Source organism: Bos indicus, chromosome 10 (assembly GCF_029378745.1).
Source record: "Bos indicus isolate NIAB-ARS_2022 breed Sahiwal x Tharparkar chromosome 10, NIAB-ARS_B.indTharparkar_mat_pri_1.0, whole genome shotgun sequence".
In the NCBI taxonomy this organism is placed as follows: Eukaryota; Metazoa; Chordata; class Mammalia; order Artiodactyla; family Bovidae; genus Bos; species Bos indicus.
The window spans coordinates 33822428-33847493 of record NC_091769.1 but is presented as its reverse complement, the minus strand read 5'-3'; the positions used below and the strand labels follow the sequence as shown (position 1 = coordinate 33847493).

At 36.1% G+C, this 25066-nt stretch overlaps 1 protein-coding gene across 1 annotated transcript in view; it reads right to left on the bottom strand.

Annotated features, from left to right (window-relative positions):
• SPRED1 (sprouty related EVH1 domain containing 1) overlaps nucleotides 1-25066 on the bottom strand; it is a 121638-nt gene that overhangs the window by 38004 nt on the left and 58568 nt on the right. Inside the window, exon 2 of the mRNA XM_019968489.2 lies at nucleotides 22912-23086. Coding sequence (XP_019824048.1) covers nucleotides 22912-23086 — 175 coding nt within the window. The remainder of the gene's footprint in view (nucleotides 1-22911; nucleotides 23087-25066) is intronic.

Sequence of the window (25066 nt, the reverse complement as noted above, 5' to 3'; positions counted from 1 at the left end):
GTGTAGGCAGATCAAGAAGCAACAAGTTAGAAATGGACATGGAACAACAGACTGGTTCCAAATTGGGAAAGGAGTATGCCAAGGCTGTATATAGTCACCCTGCTTATTTAACTTATATGCAAAGTACATAATGTGAAACGCTGGGCTGGATGAAGCACAAGCTGGAATCAAGAGTTCTGGGAGAAATATCAATAACCTCAGATACACTGATGACAGCACCCTTATGGCAGAAAGTGAAGATGAAAGTGAATGAGAAGAGTGAAAACTTGGCTTAAAACTCAACATTCAAAAAACTAAGATCGTGGCATCCAGTCCCATCACTTCATGGCAAATAGATGGGGAAACAATGGAAACAGTGACAGACTTTATTTTGGGGGGCTCCAAAATCACTGCAGATGGTGACTGCAGCCATGAAATTAAAAGACACCTGCTCCTTGGAAGAAAAGCTATGACCAACCTAGACAGCATATTAAAAACCAGAGACATTACTTTGCTGACAAAGGTCCATGCAGTCAAAGCTATGATTTTTCCCAGTAGTCATGTATGGATGTGAGAGTCTGACTATAAAGAAAGCTGAGCACCAAAGAACTGATGCTTTTGAACTGTGGTGTCAGAGAAGACTCTTGAGAGTCCCTTGTACTGCAAGGAGATCAAACCAGTCAATCCTAAAGGCAGTCCTGAATGTTCACTGGAAGGACTGATGCTGAAGCTGATGTTCCAATACTTTGGCCACCTGATGTGAAGAACTGACTCACTGGAAAAGACCTTGATGCTGGGAAATATTGAAGGCAGGAGGAGAAGGAGATGACAGAAGATGAGATGGCTGGATGGCATCACCGACTTGATGGACCTGAGTTTGAGCAAGCTCTGGCAGTTGGTGATGGACCCTGGCGTGCTGCAGTTCATGGGGTCACAAAGAGTTGGACACAACTGAGTGACTGAACTGAACTGAACATCTTTTCAAGACAAAAATAACCAACAAAAAGGAAACTACATCAAAATATCTGACAACAATGACGAGACTGTTCAATGGAAGAAAGTAAAAGTCTTTTCAACAAATGGTCCTAGGAAACTGGATATCCACATGCAGAAGAATGAAGTTTCATCCTTATCTAACACCACATGTAAAAATTAACTCATAATGGATCAAGGACCTAAAGAAGACCTAAAACAACAGAACTCTTAGAAGAAAACATAGGACAAAAACTCCATGACATTGGATTTGGCAACATTTTCTTGGATATAACACCAAAAGCACAGGTAATAAAAGAAAAAATACTGGTATAGTACTTACTAATCACTTCTTCCCAACTCCATATGCAGTGATGTGATGTTATATTGATTCTATTATATCTCATATTGATGTTAAGCTATAAACTGCCTCTCTCTACCAACTCCCCCACCAAAAGCTTATTGTTAAACTTTTACCAGCATATCACTGAAAAAATCATATCTGATAGTAAGTTTTGTTAATTCTGCAATAAATGACAAATAAAACAAAATAATGTCCTGCTTGCTTACAGGCAAAGTGTGTTAGCACTTGTACTTTACAAACTGTCACAAAAACCATTTTGTAATAATAATAATAAAATTCATAATTAAGTTCTGGAATTCAAGAAGTTAAAATTGGTATTATAGATTACTGCAACATATTTACTTAATTTATTACTTCATAAGTTAATTTATATTAATTCATAAAATAACATATTAATTCATAAACAGTGGAAAAGACATAAATATTTTGGAAAACTGCTCAATTGCAATTGTCAAAAAAGGGAAGGACATAAAAACCTGAGTGTGGTGCCATAGTCTTATTACATGAAAACTGTCACTAAATTAATTTTTAATAGATGAAAATGCTGTTAACTCTTTTTCAAAACTTCCCTAAGTTCTTTTCCAACTACTATCTGCTAGAAAAATTTCAACATGATCTATACTCATCTATACCACTTGTTTACAAACAGCATCTATTTTTTACAGGGTCCCAAAACACACAGAAAAAGAAGTTTTTTGTTTTTTTTTTTAAGAAAAAGAAGTTTTTAAAATGAGTTTTTAAATACACTGAGGAAACAGTAAGGATAATGAACTAGCTCTTTGACTCATACAAGTACTTATGCAAAAATGTGTTCCACCTGAAAGTTATATAAATATTGAGGTTACACACCATACCAACTTGGTACAAAAACAAAATGCCAACTAATTCTGAAGTAGATGTCAATTTATGTCATTAATTTTTACCTACAAAGTAACATTAGGATATAAAATATATCATACTGTGCATAGTATATATTTAGCATACCACAAAAATAACTATTATTTAGGACAAGCAAACTCTGGGAGATAGTGAAGGACAGAGAAGCTTGGTGTGCTGCAGCCCATGGGGTGGCAGAGCTGGACAGGATTCAGCAAATGAAAAACAGGGAAAGGCTACTACAGTGTAGCTATTCTGAATTTCGGAATAGGTGTCAGGAAAGAAAAATGCAGGTAATCTATTGACACAACAAATGACTCATGATTTTTGGAAGTAATTTAAAAAATATGCTTCCTAGAACATTCTGCATCACTCAGCATTTACATAATTATCAAAGCCTCCACATCTGAAGTATAAAAATCTCTTGTCATGCAAGATATTAAAAAACTGTTTTGCTTCTGACTTTAAGTAGCCTTTAAAAAATAAATGTACTCATAACATTAAGGACAATATAAATAATAGTTTTATTAAATAATAGGAATAAAACCCATCTATCTCAAATTTTTAAAAAAGATCAACGAGATTAAAAAGGCTTTTACCCAACATCAATACTAAATCTCCATTCTTTAAAAATAAAAATAACTTTAAGGGCTGAAAGGATTCTTAAAAATTAGTGAATTCTTCCCATCTTCTACTTCCACTTCTCAACTACATCAGAACAATATGTTCTGACTTTAGTTCACTGCAGTTATCACTATATTAATTCTGTATTGTAAGATCACCATAATATTATATTAACAGTAATAGGCATATAGGAAGCAGAGTTCAATGTTTACCACATTTGTGTTTGGAACTGTAGAAACTGTAGAAAATGGCAACTACATTTTTGCCAAGGGATGACAATCAACCAATCCAAAGGTGCCAGGTGAATTATTTATGCTGCAGGAAAAATAAGCTAACCAGATAAATTATTAGTCAATAGAGAGTTATATCTATTAATTGTTACTGTTGTTTAGTAGCTAAGTTGTGTCCAACTCTTCTACAACCCCATGGGCTGCAGCCCACCAGGCTCCTCTCTCCATGAGATTTCCCAGGCAAGACTATGGGAGTGGGTTGTCATTTCCTTCTCCAAACGGTTCTTCCTGACCTAGGGATTGAATTTGTGTCTCCTGCATTGGCAGGAGGATTCTTTATTGCTGAGCCACCAGGGAAGTCCCATATCTATTAATTACTAATCCAGTAAAGTAACAGGTGTTCTACTGGCCTGAAGTGGTTACAGCTCTCCCAGAATACATGACCTATACTTACTCTTAGAACTTTTATTTTTTCCTACATGAAGATTTAGCACAAAATGAATAATTTTAAGAAGAGTACCCTAAAAGCAACTACCAGAAGCCATTAAAAGTATAATCATAAATAAACAAGTTGTTAAAACTGTTAATACAGCTTTGCTACTTCTTAGTTGAATGTGCTTCTTTCTGGGGTTAAGGCGTTCTAGAAGTGTGAATTTCATCAGACCTCCACAGTAACCATGAAGGACATTTATAAATTCAGTCCAATCCAATTCAATCACTCAGTAGTGTCCAACTCTTTACAACCCCATGGACTGCAGAGTGCCAGGCTTCCCTGTCCATCACCAACTCCCAGAGCTTGACTTATAAATTAGAATGTATTAATCACATAAATCTGAAAGAAGATCATTGGCCCTGTCCTCATTTCTACGCTAAAGACAGATTATATATTAAATAATAAGGAGAAAAGATACTGAGCATAAATAACTGCAAAGTGAATATTAAGAGTGACTCAACAAGAGTAACTACAAAAGAACATATGCAAAGTAACTTGTTACCAATAACCCCTAATGGATCCACCAAGAATGTGGCTAGTTAACAAAGAAGAAATTAAAGAGTTTTAAAATCAACACTATAACTTCTGAACTCTTGACCATCTACAAATTTATTGGGATTCGGAAAAAATAATTATTTACTATAAACTATAAAAAAGCGTAATGAAAAAAACTTAACTAGAAAAAGCAACAAATTCAAAAGCACTTAAATATTTTTATGCTGATCACCTCCAAAAAAAAAAAAGAGAGAGAGAGAAAATTTCAGACTCTTACATATGAATAGACCTGATCAGATTTGAGTAGAACTTAATCACTGCAAATAGACCAACTGGATCAGCTTTAGGAAAGGGACTTTAAGGAAGGAAGAAAAACAGGGTTATTTGGTATAACAGCTTTGCACTTTTAATATAGATCTGAATAGATCTAAGTTGGCTAAGATATACAAGTCTTTTCTAGCTAGATAAATACTTTTGGAACATGACTATTTTAATAAGATCTTAAGGTCTTTTGAGCTAGTGATAACAAAAAGAACAAATACTCTTTTTCTTCTAGAAAGGTTAAATAGGTATTATAAAAAAACAACCAGATGCATAGGTGAACTCTGAATTTAAGGAAAGCAAATCTACTGTAAGCATTAAATATATCAAAATCTATTATAGATGAAGGCAGAGAAGGAATAGAAGTGGTTTTCTTACAGAAGCAGGCTAAGAGCTAAAAGAGAAAGGAAAAGAAGAAAGATGGTTAATGAGAATGGATATTCTTCACATGAGCAAAATATTTCCAAAGTAAAATGATTAAAATATGAATTATAGTAGAAACAGAACGATCCACATATACTTCCCAAGAAGAAAAAAAGAAAGCATAAGAGGGATTTCGGTATATAAATTAATTTTAAGCTCAGAGGCTCTAAAGCTTACAGTAACTGGGTCCCCTCCAGTGTTCACCATTCATTACCCATCTGACTTAAGAATTAAATGAGGTAATATACACAAAGTATTCAAATAGCATCTGACACACAGCAGATCTTCAATACATATTAGCAGCAAGGGTGATGTTAGTCATAAGGTGATGCAACCAGCCCATAATAGAAAAGTTGCTACAAAGGCTGAGAGGTCAGTATTTACTTTTTTGAGTACAGGATGGGGAGGAGTTTGAATGATAAATAAAGGTGCTCAGGACCTCAAAGAGCTTGTTAACAGATTGATTCTACAGAGAGTGAAAACATTACAATCTCCAACATTCTTCCTTTCTCTGAAAGAAATTCTAGGATATATTATAAAGAAAAAAAAGGAGGGGGATGGGTTTGAGAGTCACTAAATTAACTAAAACTTCTGAAGATATATTTCAAGTTATTTTGGGAAATATACAGCAAATTACTGGACTATTTGTCAGAAGCATTTAAAATAGACCAAGCCAAAAATGGATATAAGTACATTTCTGTCTCACTAATAACAAGTAATAATTTGGGAAAGCAGAGTAAAAATAAATATGTACTTTCAAACTACTATGTAACTTTATTACATATGCTACCTTACAAGTAGATAATTACATGTTTACAGAAAGCATTATCTAAGATGTAGTATAGTTGGTAACTAGACAAAGAAATTATCTTGGTAACTTTAAGGAATATCTTTGAATGAAAGAAAAAACATTTCATTTTAAAAATAAAAACTGCATTTTAAAGTTAAATCACTTGACAAACAAAATCAATACCTGGTAACTCAAATAGCTGCCTCCTATTATGACCTTTAGTTTTCTGGATGATATAAAAAACTTTGTATCTGGATGATATAAAACCCTTTATAAAGGACACCAAGGCATTCTATAAAATATGAAACTATATTGTTATCAAATAACACATTTTTACTAATTATCTACTAATAGAAATTTGTATTTAAAGTTGGGTTCTGAGATAAATGGGACTTTAGAAAAAAATCTAAAAAGTAACAGAAGGCAAAATGGTAGTTTCTTCCCAAATAATAACAGTTTAGCTACCACAAAAAGAAGGGCAGGAGCCAATATTTTAAAATATGTCAGTTTCATGAAAACTGTTAGCCTTTGCCCTGCTTCATTTTGTACTCCAAGGCTAAATTTGCCTGTTACTCCAGGTATCTCTTGACTTTCTACTTTTGCATTCTATGCTATGCTATGCTAAGTCACTTTAGTCGTGTCCGACTCTGTGCGACCCCATAGACGGCAGCCCACCAGGCTCCCCCGTCCCTGGGATTCTCCAGGCAAGAACACTGGAGTGGGTTGCCATTTCCTTCTCCAATGCATGAAAGTGAAGTCGCTGAGTCGTGTCCAACTCTTAGCGACCCCATGGATTGCAGCCTAACAGGCTCCTCCGTCCATGGGATTTTCCAAGCAAGAGTACTGGAGTGGGGTGCCATTGCCTTCTCCGACTTTTGCATTCTAGTCCCATATGATGAAAAGGACATCTTTTTTGAGTGTTAGTTCCAAAAGGTCTTGTAGGTCTTCATAGAATCATTCAACTTCAGCTTCTTCAGCATAATTGGCTGGGGCAGAAATTTGGATTAATGTGATACTGAATGGTTTGCCTTGGAAACAAACAGATCATTCTGTCATTTTTGAGATTATACCCAAGTACATCCTGAAATGCAAAGTCCAGCAGGCCTTAGGAAGCATCACTATGAACAAAGCTAGTGGAGGTGATGGAATTCCAGGTGAGCCGTTTCAAATCCTAAAAGATGATGCTGTGAAAGTGTTGCACTCAATATGCCAGCAAGTTTAGAAAACACAGCAGTGGCCACAGGAGTGGAAAAGATAAGCTTTCATTTCAATTCCAAAGAAAGGGAATGCCAAAGAATGTTGAAACAACCACACAATTGCACTCATCTCACACAATAGCAAAGTCATGCTCAAAATTCTCCAAGCAAGGCTTCAAGAGTATGTGAACCATGAAATTCCAGCTGTTCAAACTGGATTTAGAAAAGGCAGAGGAATCAGAGATCAAATAGCCAACATCCGTTGGATCATCAAAAAGCAAGAGAGTTCCAGAAAAACATCACAGAGTTCTGCTTTATTGACTTACGCCAAAGCCTTTGATTGTGTGGATCACAACAACCCATGGAAAAATTCTTAAAGAGATGGAAATACCAGACCACCTTACTTGCCTCCTGAGAAATCTGTATGCAGATCAAGAAGAAACAGTTAGAACTGGACATGGAACAATGGACTGGTTCCAATTTAGGAAAGGAGTATATCAAGGCAGTATATTGTCACCCTGCTTATTCAACTTACATGCAGAGTACATCATGTGAAATGCCTGGCTGGATGAAGCACAAGCTGGAATCCAGACTGCTGGGAGAAATATCAATAACCTCAGATACTCAGATGACACCACCCTTATGGCAGAAAGTGAAGAGGAACTAAAGAGCCTCTTGAGGAAAGTGAAAGGGGAGAGTGAAAGAGCTGGCTTAAAATTCAACATTCAAAAAACTAAGATCATAGCATTCAGTCCTATCACTTCATGGCAAATAGATGGGGAAACAACGGAAATAGTGACAGACTTTATTTTGCTGCTGCTGCTAAGTCACTTCAGTCGTGTCCAACTCTGTGTGACCCCATAGACGGCAGCCCACCAAGCTCCCCTGTCCCTGGGATTCTCCTGGCAAGAACACTGGAGTGGGTTGCCATTTCCTTCTCCAATGCATGAAAGTGAAAAGTGAAAGGGAAGTCGCTCAGTTGTGTCCGACTCTTCGCGACCCCATGGACTGCAGCCTACCAGGCTCCTCCATCCATGGGATTTTCCAGGCAAGAGTACTGGAGTGGGGTGCCATTGCCTTCTCCGGACTTTATTTTGGGGCCATCAAAATCACCAACAATAAAATCATCCCAGATGGTGCCTGCAGCCATGAAATTAAAAGAAACTTGCTCCTTGGAAGAAAAGTTATGACCAACCTAGACAGCATATTAAAAAGCAGAGACATTACCCTGCCAACAAAGGTCCATCTAGTCAAAGCTATAGTTTTTCTAGTAGTCATGTATAGATGTGAGAGTCTGACTCTAAAGAAAGCTGAGTCCTGAAGAATTGATGCTTTTGAACTGTGGTGGTAGAGAAGACTCAAGAGTCCCTTGGACTGCAAGGAGATCCAACCAGTCCATCCTAAAAAGAGATCAGTCCAGAATATTCATTGGAAGGACTGAAGCTGAAGTTGAAACTCCAATACTTTGGTCACCTGATGTGAAAAACTGACTCAATGGAAAAGAGCCTGATGCTGGGAAAGATTGAAAGCAGGAGAAGGGGAAGACAGAGGATGAGATGGTTGGATGGCATCACTGACTCGATGGCCATGAGTCTGAACAATCTCCAGGAGTCGGTGATGGGACAGGGAAGCCTGGCGTGCTGCAGTCCACGGGGTTGCAAAGAGTTGGACACGACTAAGCGACTAAACTAAAACAATGTCATGAAAAAAACCTGAAGAACTGCTCCAGATTGAAGAATAAAGACACATGACAGCTAAATGCTACTTGTACTGAGAGAACAAAAAATGTTTTAAGAACATTATCAGAAGAGTTGGCAAAACTGAAATATGGACTGTAGATTAAAGACCTATATTTATGTTAAATTTCCTAAATATGATCATTACACTGTGACTATGTAATTAAAATGGAAGGCAGAGCAAAGATTTAGAAAGTAATATCAGTGTAAGGTTTTAAGATCTCAAATTTGAAAACCTAAGTGAAACAGCAATTTCCAAGAAAAATTATAACTTATCAAAGCTGAATGAAAAAAAATAGAAAACCATTAGAAACCTGTAACTATTCAGGAAACTGGAGTCGTAGAAAATATAAGTGAAATGGGGTGTTATGAGGGAAGAGGAGATGAGATACAAAACAGAGAAGTGAACTGTCACAATTAGGTTACTACTCTGACTCCTAGTGGCAAATTCTTGGGCACAGTCAGTGTGACCCAGCTTCTTTACTTGACTCTCTCCCAAGTCCCCACAGGATGTCAGAACTCTGAACTGAAAGAATAAAACTAAATAAACTTAAACAATTCTCTTCACCCTCCACTGGGTCTGCATAATTTGGAGAGAGGTCCATACAATTCTGATGAAATCAATCTTGGTGACTTAAGACTTTAACAGCCATGAACCTTTGTTAACTGACTTACACAGCAATAGTCACGTAACACAAAAACCATTCAAAACACAAGAATATCCAAATACATGATGACAGCTGTGGATTTTTAACCTTTAAGTTGAAACAAACACACACACACAAAGGATATATAAGATTTGATTAATTTAATAAGTGATATTAAAATTTATAAAGTCAAACTTTTATATTAAAAAAATTGAAGTCTTTCAAAAAACTATGGATATTGGAATGAGGAAAGGTATCAAATCAATAACTGAAGTTTCTACCTCAAGAAACTTGAAAAAGAAGAGCAAAATAAATCCAAAGCAAGCTGAAGGAAGAAAATACCAAAGAAAAGAAATCAACAGAAACAGAAACTGAAAATAGATGGGGAGGAAAAAAAAAAGCTGATCTACAAAAAAAAAAAAAAAGAAAAGAAAAAGCAAAACTAATAAATCTCTAGTACGATTGACAAGCTAAAAATAAAGATACAAATCACCAATTTTAGGAATGAAACATGAGTTGCTGCTAAGATCCTATAGCCTTTCAAAAAGCACTTGAGAAGATGGTTATTTCAGACATTAGTCTGCCATCTTCTTCGTCAGCTAGCTTTCCGACTTAGTTGTATTCCTTGCCCCCAAAAAGAAAAAAAAAAAAAAAAAGAGTACTTGAGATACTAAAAACACCTTTACACTCAAATTAGACAGCTTGGAAGTGGACCAATTCTTTGAAAATCACATTATTATCAAAACTCAACCAAGATAAAACAGATGAACCTAAATAGTCCTATAAGCCTTGAAGAAACTGAATTTGTAATTTAAAAACTTGCAAAGAGACTTTTCTTGGGAATTCCCTGGCCGCCCAATTATTAGGATTTCATACATTCACTGCCAAGGGCCTAGGTTCAATTCCTGGTTGGGGAACTAAGATCCTAAAAGTTGCCGAGTGGCCAAAAGAGAGAGAGAGAGAGAGATCTCTATACACTGAGACAGTTTCAGTGGAGAATTCTACCAAATATTTTCAGAGGAACTAACATCAATTTTACACAAACTCTTTCAGAAAACAGAAGAGGAAGGAGTACTACACAATTCATTTATGAGGCCACCAGTACGTTGACACCAACACCACACAAAGATAGTAATACCAAAAGAAAGAATATTACAGACCAGTACCTCTCAATAACTTAAATACAAAACTCCTCCAAAAAATAGCAGCAAATCAAACCCAGTAACATATAAAAAGATTATACACCATGATCTAGTGGGATTTATTCCAGAAATACAAGGCTGAGTCAACACTGGAAAAAAAAAAAGTGTAATCTACGGTATCAACAAGCTGAAGATGTGAACATAATCAACTGACACAGAAAACTCATCTGACTAATTCCAAAATCCATCCATGATAAAAAATTATCAGCAACTCAATAAAAATCATCTGTAACAAACTCTATAACTAATATCATACTCAAGAGTGAAAGAGTGAATTGTTTCTGCTAAGATCTAAAAGAGCCAAGGATGTCCACTATGACCATTCTTATTCAACACAGAATTTAAAGTTCTAGCCACTGTAATAAGGAAAGAAAAAGAAATAAAAGGCATACAGATGGAAAAGGAAGAAATAAAGCTGCTCATATTTATACATGACAACAATGGCCTATGTTAGAAAACCCCAAGGAATCTACCAAAACACCTCATAGTTCAGCAAGACTGATGAAGTGAATTCCTGTTCACACTAACTGAGCATGCACTAACCAAAACTACAAAGACAGCAGTATATAAACTGCTCCATGGAAAATCAAACACTTAGATATACACTTAACAAAATGTATCTTTAGGATCTATACATTGAAAATTACAAAATGCTAATGAAACTGAAAGACCTAAACTGGAGACAAATCACACTCATAGATTGGAATTTTCAACACAATAAGGATGTCAGTTCTCCCAAAATTGACCAACCAATTTTGTAGACAATGACAATTTCATTCTAAAATTTATATGGAAAGGCACAGATACCAGGACAGTTAAAATAATATTGAAAAATAAAATGGGAGAGATCATTTTGCCCACTATTAGGACTTACAATACAGCTACAGTGAAACAGTATGTGATTCCTATGGAGGGACAGAGCAATGGAAGAAAATGGAGAACCTACAAAAAAACTCTCAGCTAATTTTTAATAAGAGCTGTTGTTCAGTTGCTTATTCATGTTTGACTCTTTGTGACCCCAAGGACTGCAGCACGCCAGGCTTCCCTGTCCTTCACCATCTCCCACCGTTTACTCAAACTCATGTTCATTGAGTAGGTGATGCCATCCAATCATCTCTTCCTCTGTCATCCCCTTCCCCTCCTGCCTTCAATCTTTCCCAGCATCAGGGTCTTTTCTAATGAGTCAATTTTTTGCATCAGGTGGCCAAAGTATTGGAACTTCAGCTTTAGCATCAGTCCTTCCTATGAATGTTCAGGGTCAGTTTCTATTAGGATTGACTGGTTTGATGTCCTTGCAGTCCAAGGGACTCTCAAGAGTCTGCTCCAACACTATAGTTCAAAAGCATCAATTCTTCAGTGCTCAGCTTTCTTTATAGTCCAACTCTCACATCCATACATGACTACTGGAAAAACCATAGCTTTTACTAGATCAATCTTTGTTGGCAAAATAATGTCACTGCTTTTTAATATGCTGTCTAGGTTCGTCATAACTTTTCTTCCAAGGAGCAACCATCTTTTAATTTCATGGCTGCAGTCATCATCTGCAGTAATTTTGGAGCCCCCAAAAATAAAGTCTCTCACTGTTTCCCCATATGTTCACCATGAAGTAATGGGACCAGATGCCATGATCATCATTTTTTTAGTCTGGAGTTTTAAGCCAGCTTTTTCACTCTCCTTTTTCACCTTCATCAAAAGGCTCGTTAGTTCCTCTTCACTTTCTGCCATAAGAGTGGCATCATCTGCATATATGAGGTTATTGATATTTCTCCCAGCAATCTAATTCCAGCTTGTGCTTCATCCAGCCCAGTGTTTCACATGATGTACTCTGCATACAAGGTAAAAAAAATGGTGACAGTATACAGACTTGATGTACTCCTTTCCCAATTTGGAACCAGTCTGTTGTTTCAAGTCCAGTTCTAACTGTTTCTTCTTGAACTGCATACAGATATCTCAGGAGGCAAGTAAGGTGATCTGCTATTTCCATCTCTTTAAGAATTTTTTATAGTCTGTTGTGATCCACAGAGTCAAAGGCTTTTTAGTGTAGTCAATGAAACAGAAGTAGATGTTTTTCTGGAATTCTCTTGCTTTTGCGATGATCCAATGGATGTTGGCTATTTGATCTCTGGTTCCTCTGCCTTTGCTAAATTCAGAACATCTGGAAGTTCACGGTTCACATACTGTTGAAGCCTCGCTTTGAGAATTTTGAGCATTATTTTGCTAGCATGTGAGATGAGTGCAGCTGTGTGACAGTTTGAGCATTCTTTGGCATTGCCTTTCTTTGAGACTGGAATTAAAACTGACCTTTTCCAGTCCTGTGGCCACTGCTGAATATTCCAAATCTGCTGGCATATTCACTGCAGCACCTCCACAGTATCATCTTTTAGGATTTGAAATAGCTTACCTGGAATTTCATCACCTCCACTAGCTTTGTACTTAGTGACGCTTCCTAAGACCCACTTGACTTCGCATTCCAGGATGTGTGGTTCTAGGTGAGTGATCACACCATCATGGTTATCTGGGTCATGAAGATCTTTTTTGTACAGTTCTTCTGTGCATTCTTGCCACCTCTTCTTAATATTTTCTGCTTCTGTTAGGTTCATACCATTTCTATCCTTTATTGTTCCCACTTTGCATGAAATGTTCCCTTGGTATCTCTAATTCTCTTGAAGAGATCTCTAGTCTTTCCCATCCTATTATTTCCTTCTTTCTTCACAATGATCATTTAGGAAGGCTTTCTCATCTCTCCTTGCTATTCTTTGGAACTCTGCATTCAGACGGATGTATCTTTCCTTTTATCCTTTGCCTTTCACTTCTCTTCTTTCCATAGCTATTTGTAAAGCCTCCTCAGATAACCATTTTGCCATGATGCATTTCTTTTTCTTGGAGATGGTTTTGATCACCACCTCCTGTACAGTGTTACGAACCTCTGTCCATAGTTCTTCAGGAACTCTGTCTATCAGATCTAATGCTTTGAATCTATTTGTCACTTCCACTGTATAATCATAAAGGATTTGACTTAGGTCATATCTGAACGATCTAGCAGTTTTCCCTACTTTCTTCAATTTAAGCCTGAATTTTGCAACAAGGAATTCATGATCTGAACCATAGTCAACTCCCGGTCTTGCTTTTGCTGACTGATTAGAGCTTCTCCATCTACAGCTGCAAAGAATATAATCAATCTGATTTTGGTACTGACCATCTGGTGATGTCCACGTATAGAGTCTTCTCTTGTGTTGTTGGAAAAGGGTGTTTGCTCTAACTAGTGCATTTTCTTGGCAAAACTGTAAGCCTTTGCCCTGCTCCATTTTGTACTCCAAGGACAAACTTAATGGTTATTCCAGATTTCTCTTGAGTTCCTAATTTTGCATTCCAGTCCCCAATGATAGAAAAGACATCTTTTTTTTTTTTTTGGTGTTAGCTCTAGAAGGTCTTGTAGTTCTTCATAGTGAAAGAGCACAAAAGTAATTTAACAGATGAACAAGCAGTGGTCCTAGAAAACAGCTGGGCATTCATAGGCAAAAGAAATGAAAACTGACTTAATCATCATATATAAAAAAATTACTTAAAATGGACTACAGCCTTAAATATGAAATGTAAAATTTTAAAACTTAAAATAGTATAAATCTTCAGGGACCCCGGGTAAGGAAATGCATTCTCTAATGTGATTCCAAAATCAAAATCCATGAAAGGAAAAACAGATAGACTGAACTTCATCAATTTAAACTTTGCTCTATAAAATATTCCATGAAGGTTAAAAAGACAATCTATAGATTGGGAGAAAATATTTGCAGTCATATATCCTGATAAAGGACTAGTATCTGGAAAATAAAAAGAGAAACTTTTGAAACACAGCAGCAAAAAAACAAACAATCCAATGAGAAAACAGGAAAAGAACACAAAGAGATATTTCATCAAAGAAGATACAAATAACTAAACAGAAAGATATTCAACTCTAACCATTATGGAAATGCAAATTAAAACTACAATGAGCTACCACTATGCACCTATCAACACAACTGAAAAACACTGACTACACAAAATGATTGTCGGACACAACTGGGTGCACATTCATATATACACGTTAGCCATTATAATAGCTTAATGGCAATGAGAATGTAATGGAAAGAATGTGAAATATATTACAATCAGGTATAAAAGGAAAAGATGAAGCCAAGATAATCATGAACCTCACTAACTAAATCAACCAATATAAATCAATAACTAAAGAGTGAAATGATGTTAATTCAAAACAAGTAATATAGGAAGTAAATGAAAAAAAAAAAAGTCATCACTGATTCAATTGACTTGAGTTTGAGCAAACTCCAGGAGACAATGAAGGACAGGGATGCCTGGTGTGCTGCAGTCCATGGGACTGCAAAGAATCAAACATGACTGAACGACTGAACAACAACAATATGCAGGTTATTTTCAAATACCTTTTAATACTGATTTTCTAACATAATTGCACAGTGATAAGAGAATAGACTCTGTATGATCTCTTGACCATGAAATCTTTTAAACCTTGTTTTACATCCCTGGATATGTTCCAATGTCTTCTGCTTTGGGAACTTGAATAGAATTTGCATCCTATTAAATGAATATTTTATAAATCTTAATTATGTTGCATTGGTTCATAGTGTTTTTTAGGTCTACTATATCCTTCTACTTTTCTATTCACTCTGCTAACTTTTGAGAGTTTGATATTGAAACTTCAACAGAAAATCATATTTTATCTACTTAAAAAAAGAATTGTAGTATATAGTAGAATTGTATGCTTTAATAACTGTGTTCTGTATTTTCCAAGTTTCTGTTAAATGTGTTATCATACTTTCATAATTTAAAAAATAAAATATGAAAAAAAATTGAAAAAAATTAAGAGGAAGTATAGTGTCATCTGTAAAGAGAGTGCTGAAGTGCTAAGCTGATGTTTTCTAAAAAAGAGGAAATAAAAGCAACCAGGAAGGTAATATGAGAATATTCTAAAACTTAAATTTTCAGGAAACCATACAGTGTGTACTAATTTTTTGCTCCCAAAGAGAACAGAAATACAGCAGGCATATTTCTTCCTCTTCAAAGAATATCGATAATACTCAAGAATGAATTATTATCAAACTGCTGTGAGCTCACAAAATTCATCATTGTACAAAAAATTAGCCATACAATTTATTATCTTTTCCAATGGACTGACCCTAAAATGAACAGGTTATTCTACGGGGAGGGAGGTGGGAGGAGGGTTCAGGATGGGGAACACGTGTACATCCGTGGCGTATTCATGTTGATGTATGGCAAAACCAATACAATACTGTAAAGTAATTAGCCTCCAATTAAAATAAATAAATTTAAATTTAAAAAAATAATAAAAAAATAAACTAAATGAATGCCATCATTAGCATTTCTTTCTATCACAACCCTTCACAGCAAAACTGGTCTGCCCAAGGAGCTTCCTCCAACTCAAATTTCCTATTTGCCCGTCTGTGATTCACCTGTAACAATACAACAGAAATTGTTCCTGACATTATTATTTCCTCAAGACTAGCAAGATGGAGGGAGAAGGAAATGGCAACCCACTCCAGTATTCTTGCCTAGAGAATCCTGTGGACAGAGGAGCCTGGTGGGCTGCTATCCATAGGGTCACACAGAGTCGGACATGACTGAAGCGACTTAGCGTGGATGCATGCACTGGAGAAGGAAATGGCAACCTACTCCAGTGTTCTTGCTTGGAGAATCCCAGGGACAGAGGAGCCTGGTGGGCTGCCGTCTATGGGGTCACACAGAGTCGGACACGACTGAGGCGACTTAGCAGCAGCAAGATGGATGTCCACATTCTCCATTCCAGATAAAACCTGCAATATGCTATCTTTCATAGTTATTTAGTTAATGGAAAAAAGGGGATAACATTTTCCCCAAGTTTAATGTATGCTTTTAGTGAACTATGAGTAATTCAGTAAGGCAATATCGCAGAAATGTTGCCTTTGGGAAACAAGCAGATAGATTCAAAGAAGTAAGGGTCAGATTATACAAGTTTATTGTGGTGAAATTAAGGAGATGAAATTGTCTCTAGGAAACTGAGGGGAACTACTAAAGGAATTATCAGACACAAGCTTTAGAAAGTTCAGTATTGTAAGCAATATAAAAGTTAGAAAGAGGTAAAACTGTGCTTTGAAAAAATATTAGAAGCCTTTTCTGAACTGAGGTTTCTGTCTTCATTCATTTACATATCCCCAGTGCCTAGAACAGTGATATCTAGCAAATAGATGCTCAATATATAGCTATTACATGAAAGACTCATCTTTAAATACTGAACTTTCCCTTTTAGTAACGTGGATTCAGTGATATTCCTTTAGTGTAAGGTAAGATTAAAACTCAGCAACATATTGTCCACTGAAATGTGTATAAATGGGTGGTTTAAATGATTTACAAGGAAAATTCACATTGGATTAAAAAAGAAATAAAAGATACTAAAATCAGAAGAAATCTAGTGAAATGGGACACACGGATAATACAGTAAGCATGAAACTGTACAGAAAGGGGTGGGAAATAAAACAGAAATGACATGAAACCACAAAATTCTGGTAACAAGCAGATCCAGAAGAGTAACCTGATAAAATGAAGACCAGAAGAAAAGTAAAGTAGCCAAGAAATGATGTTGAGGGTCCAATGTGGAAAAGCTGGCATTGAGAGGGAATTTCTAAGATCAGTAGATGAAAATAAAAGCTAAAGGATGGTGTTCTGAATGGTACAGAGAGTATCAATAAAAAATTTAAGTGTGTGGGTTATATAGAACTTTCTGTGAGGAGAATAAGGAACAAAATGCTGACACTACCTCTACGCCCAGCCCACTCATTTCCCTAACTCTCTAGTATTATGGTGAACAGGAGAACCAGTCTCTTTTGAGAGAGAGCTGCTGAGTTCCTAAGGGGAGAGCTAATTAATGGAATTGATTTTTAGAGGGAGAAGAGTACTGTGAAGGACTGAAGTTTCACAATGGAAAAATTCACAGTTGGCACAGTGGAAAAAGCTAAGTAGTAAACTGTTATTCTGTACTTTTATAAAGTTCAATCCAAGGTACAAAGATGTTTCCCTGTTCTTTTGGGGCTTTCCATGGTGGTAAGGAAAATGAGTCTCATTTTTAATAAAGCTACTGCTATGTTATAATCACTTTACTCTTTTTCTAAAAAACAAATACTCTAATTTTGCTTTAAGCTCTACTAACTGTAAGAAATTCCATTTTTAAAAAGTTCGAAAGTTTTGGACTTCCCTGGTAGTCCAGTGGTTAAGAATCTGCCTGCCAATGCAGGGGATACTGGTTTGATCCCTGGTTGAGAAAGATTCCATATGCTGCGGGGCAACTAGGCCCATGCACCACAACTATTGAGCCTGAGTTCTACAGCCTGTGAGCCGCAAACCCTTGAGCCCACACTCTGCAACAAGAGAGGCCATCGCAATGATAAGCCTGCATATGATAATTAAAGAGTAGCCCCTGCTCCTTGCAACTGGAGAAAGCCCATGCACAGTAACAAAGACCCAGTGCAACAAGAACAAAATATTTTTAAATGTACCATTTTAAATAATATAACTGTTATCTCACGTGTGTGTGTTATGTGTTAAATCACTTCAGTTGTATCCAACTCTTTGCGACCCTATGGACTGCAGTCTACCCACGGGACTTCTCTGTCCATGGGATTCTCCAGTCAAGAATACTGGAGTGAGTTGCCATTCCCTTCACCAGGGGATCTTCCCGACCCTGGCGTCTCTTACATCTCCTGCATTAGCAGGCAGGTTCTTTACCACTAGTGCCACATTTCATAGGCATTTTAATTTTTATAAACCACTTTTTATCCACAACCTAATTATTAATCAAAAAAATTACTTAATCTCCTTGGCAACTTTCTAAACTTGATGTTTCCTATTTTTTCTTTCTTCAAGAAAGAAAAATTTCTTATAAATTCTAAGTTTATAATGATAGCTATCTTCTAATTTACTTTAACATTGCACCGTGAATTCTTCCATTTTCCACAGAACATATTAAGTAACCCAGGGGTTGTAGAGTCTGATTGTATCTTTCTACATAGCCTACTTCACTTTTGTCATCTCTTGGCACAGTATGTTTTAAAAAGCACAATAACATTAATTAGTGAATATATAGTATTTTATTGTCCTACTACAAAAGCTTAAGAATTGCTAATTTAGATCCCCAAAGTTATTTAAAACTTTGTTTAGAAGGCAATGTTTTAGCAAAATTTTGATATTACTGAAAGTTTATTCAGGTACTTATAAAGACTTTAAAATGTGCTATAATTTAATGTTTTAGATTTTCTAATCATATAAAATTCAACTAAAAACAGTCAAACAATTTAACCTATATATATTGTAAGTTGATAAAATGTCAGCCTATAAAATAAAAATGTCACACTAATAGAGAAGAGCAACTATATAAAAATGAATACAAAAGAGAGTTTCTATCATGGGGAATCTAAAGCTCTATAGTAAAGATTATCTGTACAAATTAACAGTTAAGTTTTAGTTGGCATTTAAGGGAGAAATTAAAGCTATAAAGATTTAGAAGCAAACACAGGATACAACTCATACATATCAAGAAAAGGGTTCTGAGAATCTATGCTTGTCAGAGACCACTCTATATATCTATCTCCAAGTGTCTGGGAGAAAGATAGTACTTTCATTATCTTGGGCTACACCACCAAAGCCTAGTGTTTTTAAAAATTTCTCTGAATTATCAACAAAGTATGAAAGCCAATTACATAAAGCAGTGCTTTCCAACTTCTTCATCAGGCATACTCAGAAGAACAACAATTATAAGGCAATCAGGAAAGAGGAGGAACCTCGTGGTTAAGAGGTAACCAGCCTGGGCAGCTCCTGCCACTTATATCTATTCATGGCATACAGCTTGGGAAGCTCTAATGTAGATCATCAAAAGGTCAACTTGGAAATAAACTCACAAAAACAAGCAAGTTATAGGCAAGCATCATAGGAAATAATTTCAGTTCACTCTGAATAAATGAATGAATGAGTACCAAGCCAGTTATACAAAATGTCACCTTTCTGAAAAAGTCCTCATCAGCTTTCTCGATTTGTGCTCCTTTTCTTATTAAAACAAAATAAACAAACAAAAAAGAGTGAAATATAAGCCTCTGGGAAGCATAATAGGACATTTTTAAAACAAGTACTGTAAACCTAAGACTGGAAAAACTTTCTACCAAATACTTCTTTCACTCTTCAGAAAAGTTATCTTTCATCTTCACCACTATTACCAGTATTTTGACTATTATAAGCCCTCTTTAAAATATCTAGTATTTATTAGCTATGCCAGTGGCTATAGGCACCTCATTAATAATTACCTATTCTTTCTTAAAGGGCCTAAGTTTTTTCCTGAGGTATGAGGGGCAGGTATCTTTATTTCTAGAATTCATCCAAGGTAGAAGATTCTAAGATGTCACCAACAGACAAAATGAACAGAGAACAGAGTTTTTTTAGCAGTATTTTTTAAATGATTATTACACAGGAACAGTATTAAAATGCAGTTTATCATCAAGGATTTTAAAGAAAACTATCATTAACTTGGGAAGACTTTGCAAACTTATGGATTCAACCATCACAGTGAACATCTTTTTTATATTACTAGAACCCAGAAAAATGGACTAAATTAAAACCAATCGGTAAAAATATCTATAGAAATGGACATTAATGACCTCAAAATGCAGTGAAAATGAATACATATTTTAATTCTATAACTGCTTCAGAAGTATCTTAGAAGTGTATTATGCAGCAGAGGGGGCCAATTAATGTTTATATCAGTGTCACTTCCCATTTGTCTTGAGACTTCACAAAACTGCTATCTTCAATTTATAGCCATGTATTATTGCTCTGCCTTTGATCATACAATTTGAGCATACAATTCAAATGCTTTATTACAGCTATTCCCTACAGAAATAAGGCAATCCTACACAGAGATACATTTATCCTTCCTATTTCACAAACAGTAAGCTTTCTCAAGGAGAAACGGCTAACTGAAACAACAGTTATGATTCCTAGGTCAGTGTTTCCATCAAAAGGACCTATTTTCTTGTTAGTTTATTATTTTACACCTTAGGATTATGTTAAAGGCACTTTTTTATGTCTCATCACAGAAAGTAAGTTTGGATTATGTCCAAATCCCAGGCTTATTCTCACTAAGCTTTATGTCAAAAATCACACTCTGAGCAACCACCTGAAACATCAATCTGAGCTTATTCTCTGACTAGCCTTCACTCCTAGTGATGCAAATTTGGTTCCTTATTTAATTATCTTCAAGTAAACTGTCCACATTCATTAATATGGCCAATACAGTAGTCCCTTGGTATCCATAGGGGACTGGTTCCAGTATCTGCCTTGTCTGTTTGGCCCCTGCTGACACCAAAATCTGCAGATGATGAAGTTCTTTCACATAATGGCATTGAATTTGCATATAACCATATGCATCCCCTCTCCCATATATTTTAAATGATTCTCCAAATTATTGATAATACCAAATATAAAGTAAATGCTATGTAAATAGTTGGCAGCACAAGGCAAATTTAGGTTTCACTTTTTGGAATCTTTTTCCAAATATTTTCCATCTGTGGTTGTTTGAATCCACAGATGTGAAACCTATGGATATGTAGGGCTGACTGGGTTCTGTTTCATTTTGATTTTTTTCTTTCTCTATTTCATATCTAGGTCATCATTCCATGTTCTTATGCTTTCTCGGCAAGATGTTTTTCTCCAATTCTTTCTCCACCTTTGATATCTTTCTTCTCTTTTTCCATCTCTACTATTAAGAAATGCCTTTGTGTACTGTGTACTAAGTCACTTTAGTCGTGTCTGACTTCACTACCCTATGAACTGGTGCCCATCAGGTTCCTCTCTCCATGGGGTTCTCCAGACAAGAATACTGGAGTGGGTTGCCATGCCCTCGTCCAGAGGATCTTTCTGACCCAGGAATCGAACCCACATCTCTTACATCTCCTGCACTGGCAGGTGGGTTCTTTAACCACTTAGACTGTGACTGTTTTACTCAGTTTCTAAAACCTACAACTTCTCCAACACTTCCCAGTCATCAATAGCTTGGACAAAAAGCATTACATGTAAGTACAGGTCACCATGGGCTCTTTCTTAGAAGTCTACAGGCTATATTTTAAATAAGCATCAGTATATGCTGGGCAGTGTGTTATCCAAGGTCAGAACCACATTTAAACATTTACACTTTTAGAGATGACATGTTAACTTTATTATACATACTTCTGACTTCAACTGGGGTTTCTTATAAGCCTAAAACCACATTCTGATTAACTGAGATACATCGTCAGAAGGGAATACTAAATTTGTAAAAAATTAAGAGTTAAAAGTCTTTCAAGATGATTTAGGGAAGTCATTAAATCAGATTTAACTGAGACAGAAACTGGAGCACAGACAAGTTAGCTAACCTTTTAAATTACTGAAATAATTCAGGAGTAAAAAATATGCAGAAACCAAGAATCAAAATTAAAAGTAGGTTTATTCAAAATATTTATATATGAATATTATTCAAAACTTAAAACACATTTTCAATAGAAATAATATTATAGATGCTGAATGAGCTCACAAAGCAGTCTACAAATACATATTAATAGTTAAAGGGAATTCTAGCTATTTTCAAGAGCCTTGGAAATTTTGAGAACTTTATTCTCATTTTCTAAGTTCTGCTTGATGCAGAAATGACATTAACATTTCTCAGCTTCTCAGATATGATTATTTTTCGGCTCATAAATGATATAAAGGAGAAACAGTTTTCTACACTAATTAAGAGAGTAGATGCCTAAAATTACCAAAGGTTGGATTCAAAATTTAAAACATATGAATGTAAGGAAACACTTATCTGTGTAGAAGATAGTAGAGTTATAACCTAGGATGGCCACCTACTAGTCACATGATGAGCCTCGGCTGATAGAGGATGAAGGGAGCATGAATCTGAGAACACAAGAGTCTAGAGTAGGGGCCAGATATCCACAGCTACTCAACTCTATCACTGCAGTGTGAAAGCAGCCACAGACAAAACGTTAACAAATGAGCTTGGCTATGTTCCAACACATTTTTTTATGGACACTGAAATTTGAATTTCATGTTCATAAAACCATTACTGATTTTTTTCAGTCATTTAAACGTGCAAAATCCATTCTTAACTCATGGGCTGTAAAAAACACACGACAGGCCTGGATTTGGCCTGTGGACTATAGCGCCAATCTCCAATTTAAGTAACAGTGGGGAGAAGGCGAGAAAGTGCACTTGGTTTAAAACTAGGGGGACTATTCATGAATGTTCTTGCATTAAACCTAATCAGAAAAGCAGCTCCCCTTCAACATGTGTACAATAATACCAGTCCCACATGCAAAGAAAACAGGCATACTGTGCTGTCTTTAAAAGAGTTACAGAAACAATCATCAATCTAGGACAAAAACAATTGCCATAAATAACAGTATACTAATCATAATTTTACAGAAAATTCATTCTGTACAACTTAAAATTATAGCAAAAGATGCATTATTCATTACCATTTTGTCCCTGAGTCGCTCTCCACGGATAAAAAAGTCAGCACAGCCATTCTCTTCCTGGTGAGGGACTTTGAAGACAGTGACGCAGCTTAGTCCACTCCCTCCAAGTGGTAACCATCCACCACTTGAGTCATCCCGGGTCATCACCACAGCTCGCACTCGTGCATAACTATTACTAAAATAGATGCAAAGATTAGAAATTAGCTTTTCCATAAACAAAAAACCAGCCAATATGTCAGTCTTCTTTGAGAAACCAAAGACCACATCACTTAACGTGTGGTACCTAAGTGTTTACTACTTCCATGACAGTCCAGAGAAAGTAATCTAATTGAAAAAGGTCAAAACCCAGAGTAACTAACTTAGAGTTTAACTTTTATTTTGAAGATCAATCTCACAATAAAAGACTACAGATCTCTTATTCCACCACTTGAGTAGTTCAAGCAAATTTGATTGCCATGGAACAAGTAATGAAGGATCCTCAAGACAAACTTGGAGAAGGCAATGGCACCCCACTCCAGTACTCTTGCCTGGAAAATCCCATGGACGGAGGAGCCTGATAGGCTGCAGTCCATGGGGTCGCCAAGAGTCGGACACGACCGAGCAACTTCCCTTTCCCTTTTCACTTTCCTGCACTGGAGAAAGAAATGGCAACCTGGAGAACCCCAGGGACGGGGGAGCCTGGTGGGCTTCCGTCTATGGGGTCGCACAGAGTCGGACACGACTGAAGCGACTTGGCAGTAGCAAAGACAAACTACAGAGACTACCATCAAACTTGTCTATGTATGTCCGTCTCCTAGCATATAACCAGACAAAATACTGTTGTATTCTAGCACATTTAATTGTGACACCGCTATGCTTCTAACATTTCTGAAATATATTATAAACAAAATGCTGAAACAAACATGCTTAGCTCAGGTACATTTTCAATTTTTCCCTAACAACTAGAAATCTAAACCACACAAACATATATAAAGAAATGTTTTATTAACCCATCAGGCAAATTGGTCTTTTCATGCTCTCTTTTTGGCAAACTATTCTTGAGGTACACCACATTCCAGTTCCATTCAGAATTACTTCCTAATATTCCACAACTATTTTTTACATAAAATCTAAGAAATGTTTCATATAGTAATGTTCTAGATAACTGACATCTAAGCATTTTAGTTCTAAAACTTCTAATACAATAATCATTATATTCTTTCTAAAAGTCAAATATCTTGCCAATTTCTTAGAAAATTACACTGAGTTTCTTAGAAAATTACACTGAAAATTACACATGTCTTGGTTATTACAACTATCAACTGAGGTGCAACATAATAATTCTGTGCTACTTAATATCTCTGAATGTTCTTTGCCAGTTGTCTCTTCTGTTGTCAGAGTGCCTCTGAGCACTCTGGGTCTGAGACCCACTCCTTGTTTTTTTTCTATTTTATATATCGACATTTATTTGACTGAGCTGTATACTCTATATATAATCACATATATTGATATTAAGTATAAAATTTCACAAATTCTGACAAACATACACATCTACACAACCAACATCAAGATAAAGAACATTTTCATGACTCCAGAAAATTCCCTGAGGCCTCCTGCCCATCAAATAGGTAACCAAGGTAACCACTGCTACACAAGGTTTCCAATATACACATTAGTTTTGCCTGCTCTGGGCCTTCTTATGTATGGAATCAAACAGAAGCACCACTTGCACCCTCCCTATCTGACTTCCTTCACTTATTGTGTTGTCACATGAGGGCTTCATTCTCTGTCAACACTAAGTAGTCAGTCCTCTCACTGAATAAATAAATATGCATCACAATTCATGTTCCGAGGTGTTGGCTATTATGAATAAGGCTTTCACTAACATTCTTATGTTTTTTTGTAGATGTTTTCATTTCTCTTGAATAATTACCTAGGAATGGAATTGATGAGTCATAGGGGAGTATATTTAACTATATAAGAAACTGTTTTCCAAGGTGACTAGACCGTTACATTCCTATCAACAACGTATGATAGTTTCAGTTACTCCACATCTGTGCCAGCATTTGGTGTTTTCAACTTTTTAAACCATACTCACTGTAGTAAGTATATGAATGCGTGACGTCGTGCTTTTTTTTCATATGCTGGCTGGCCATTTGTATGCCTTCTTTTTAAG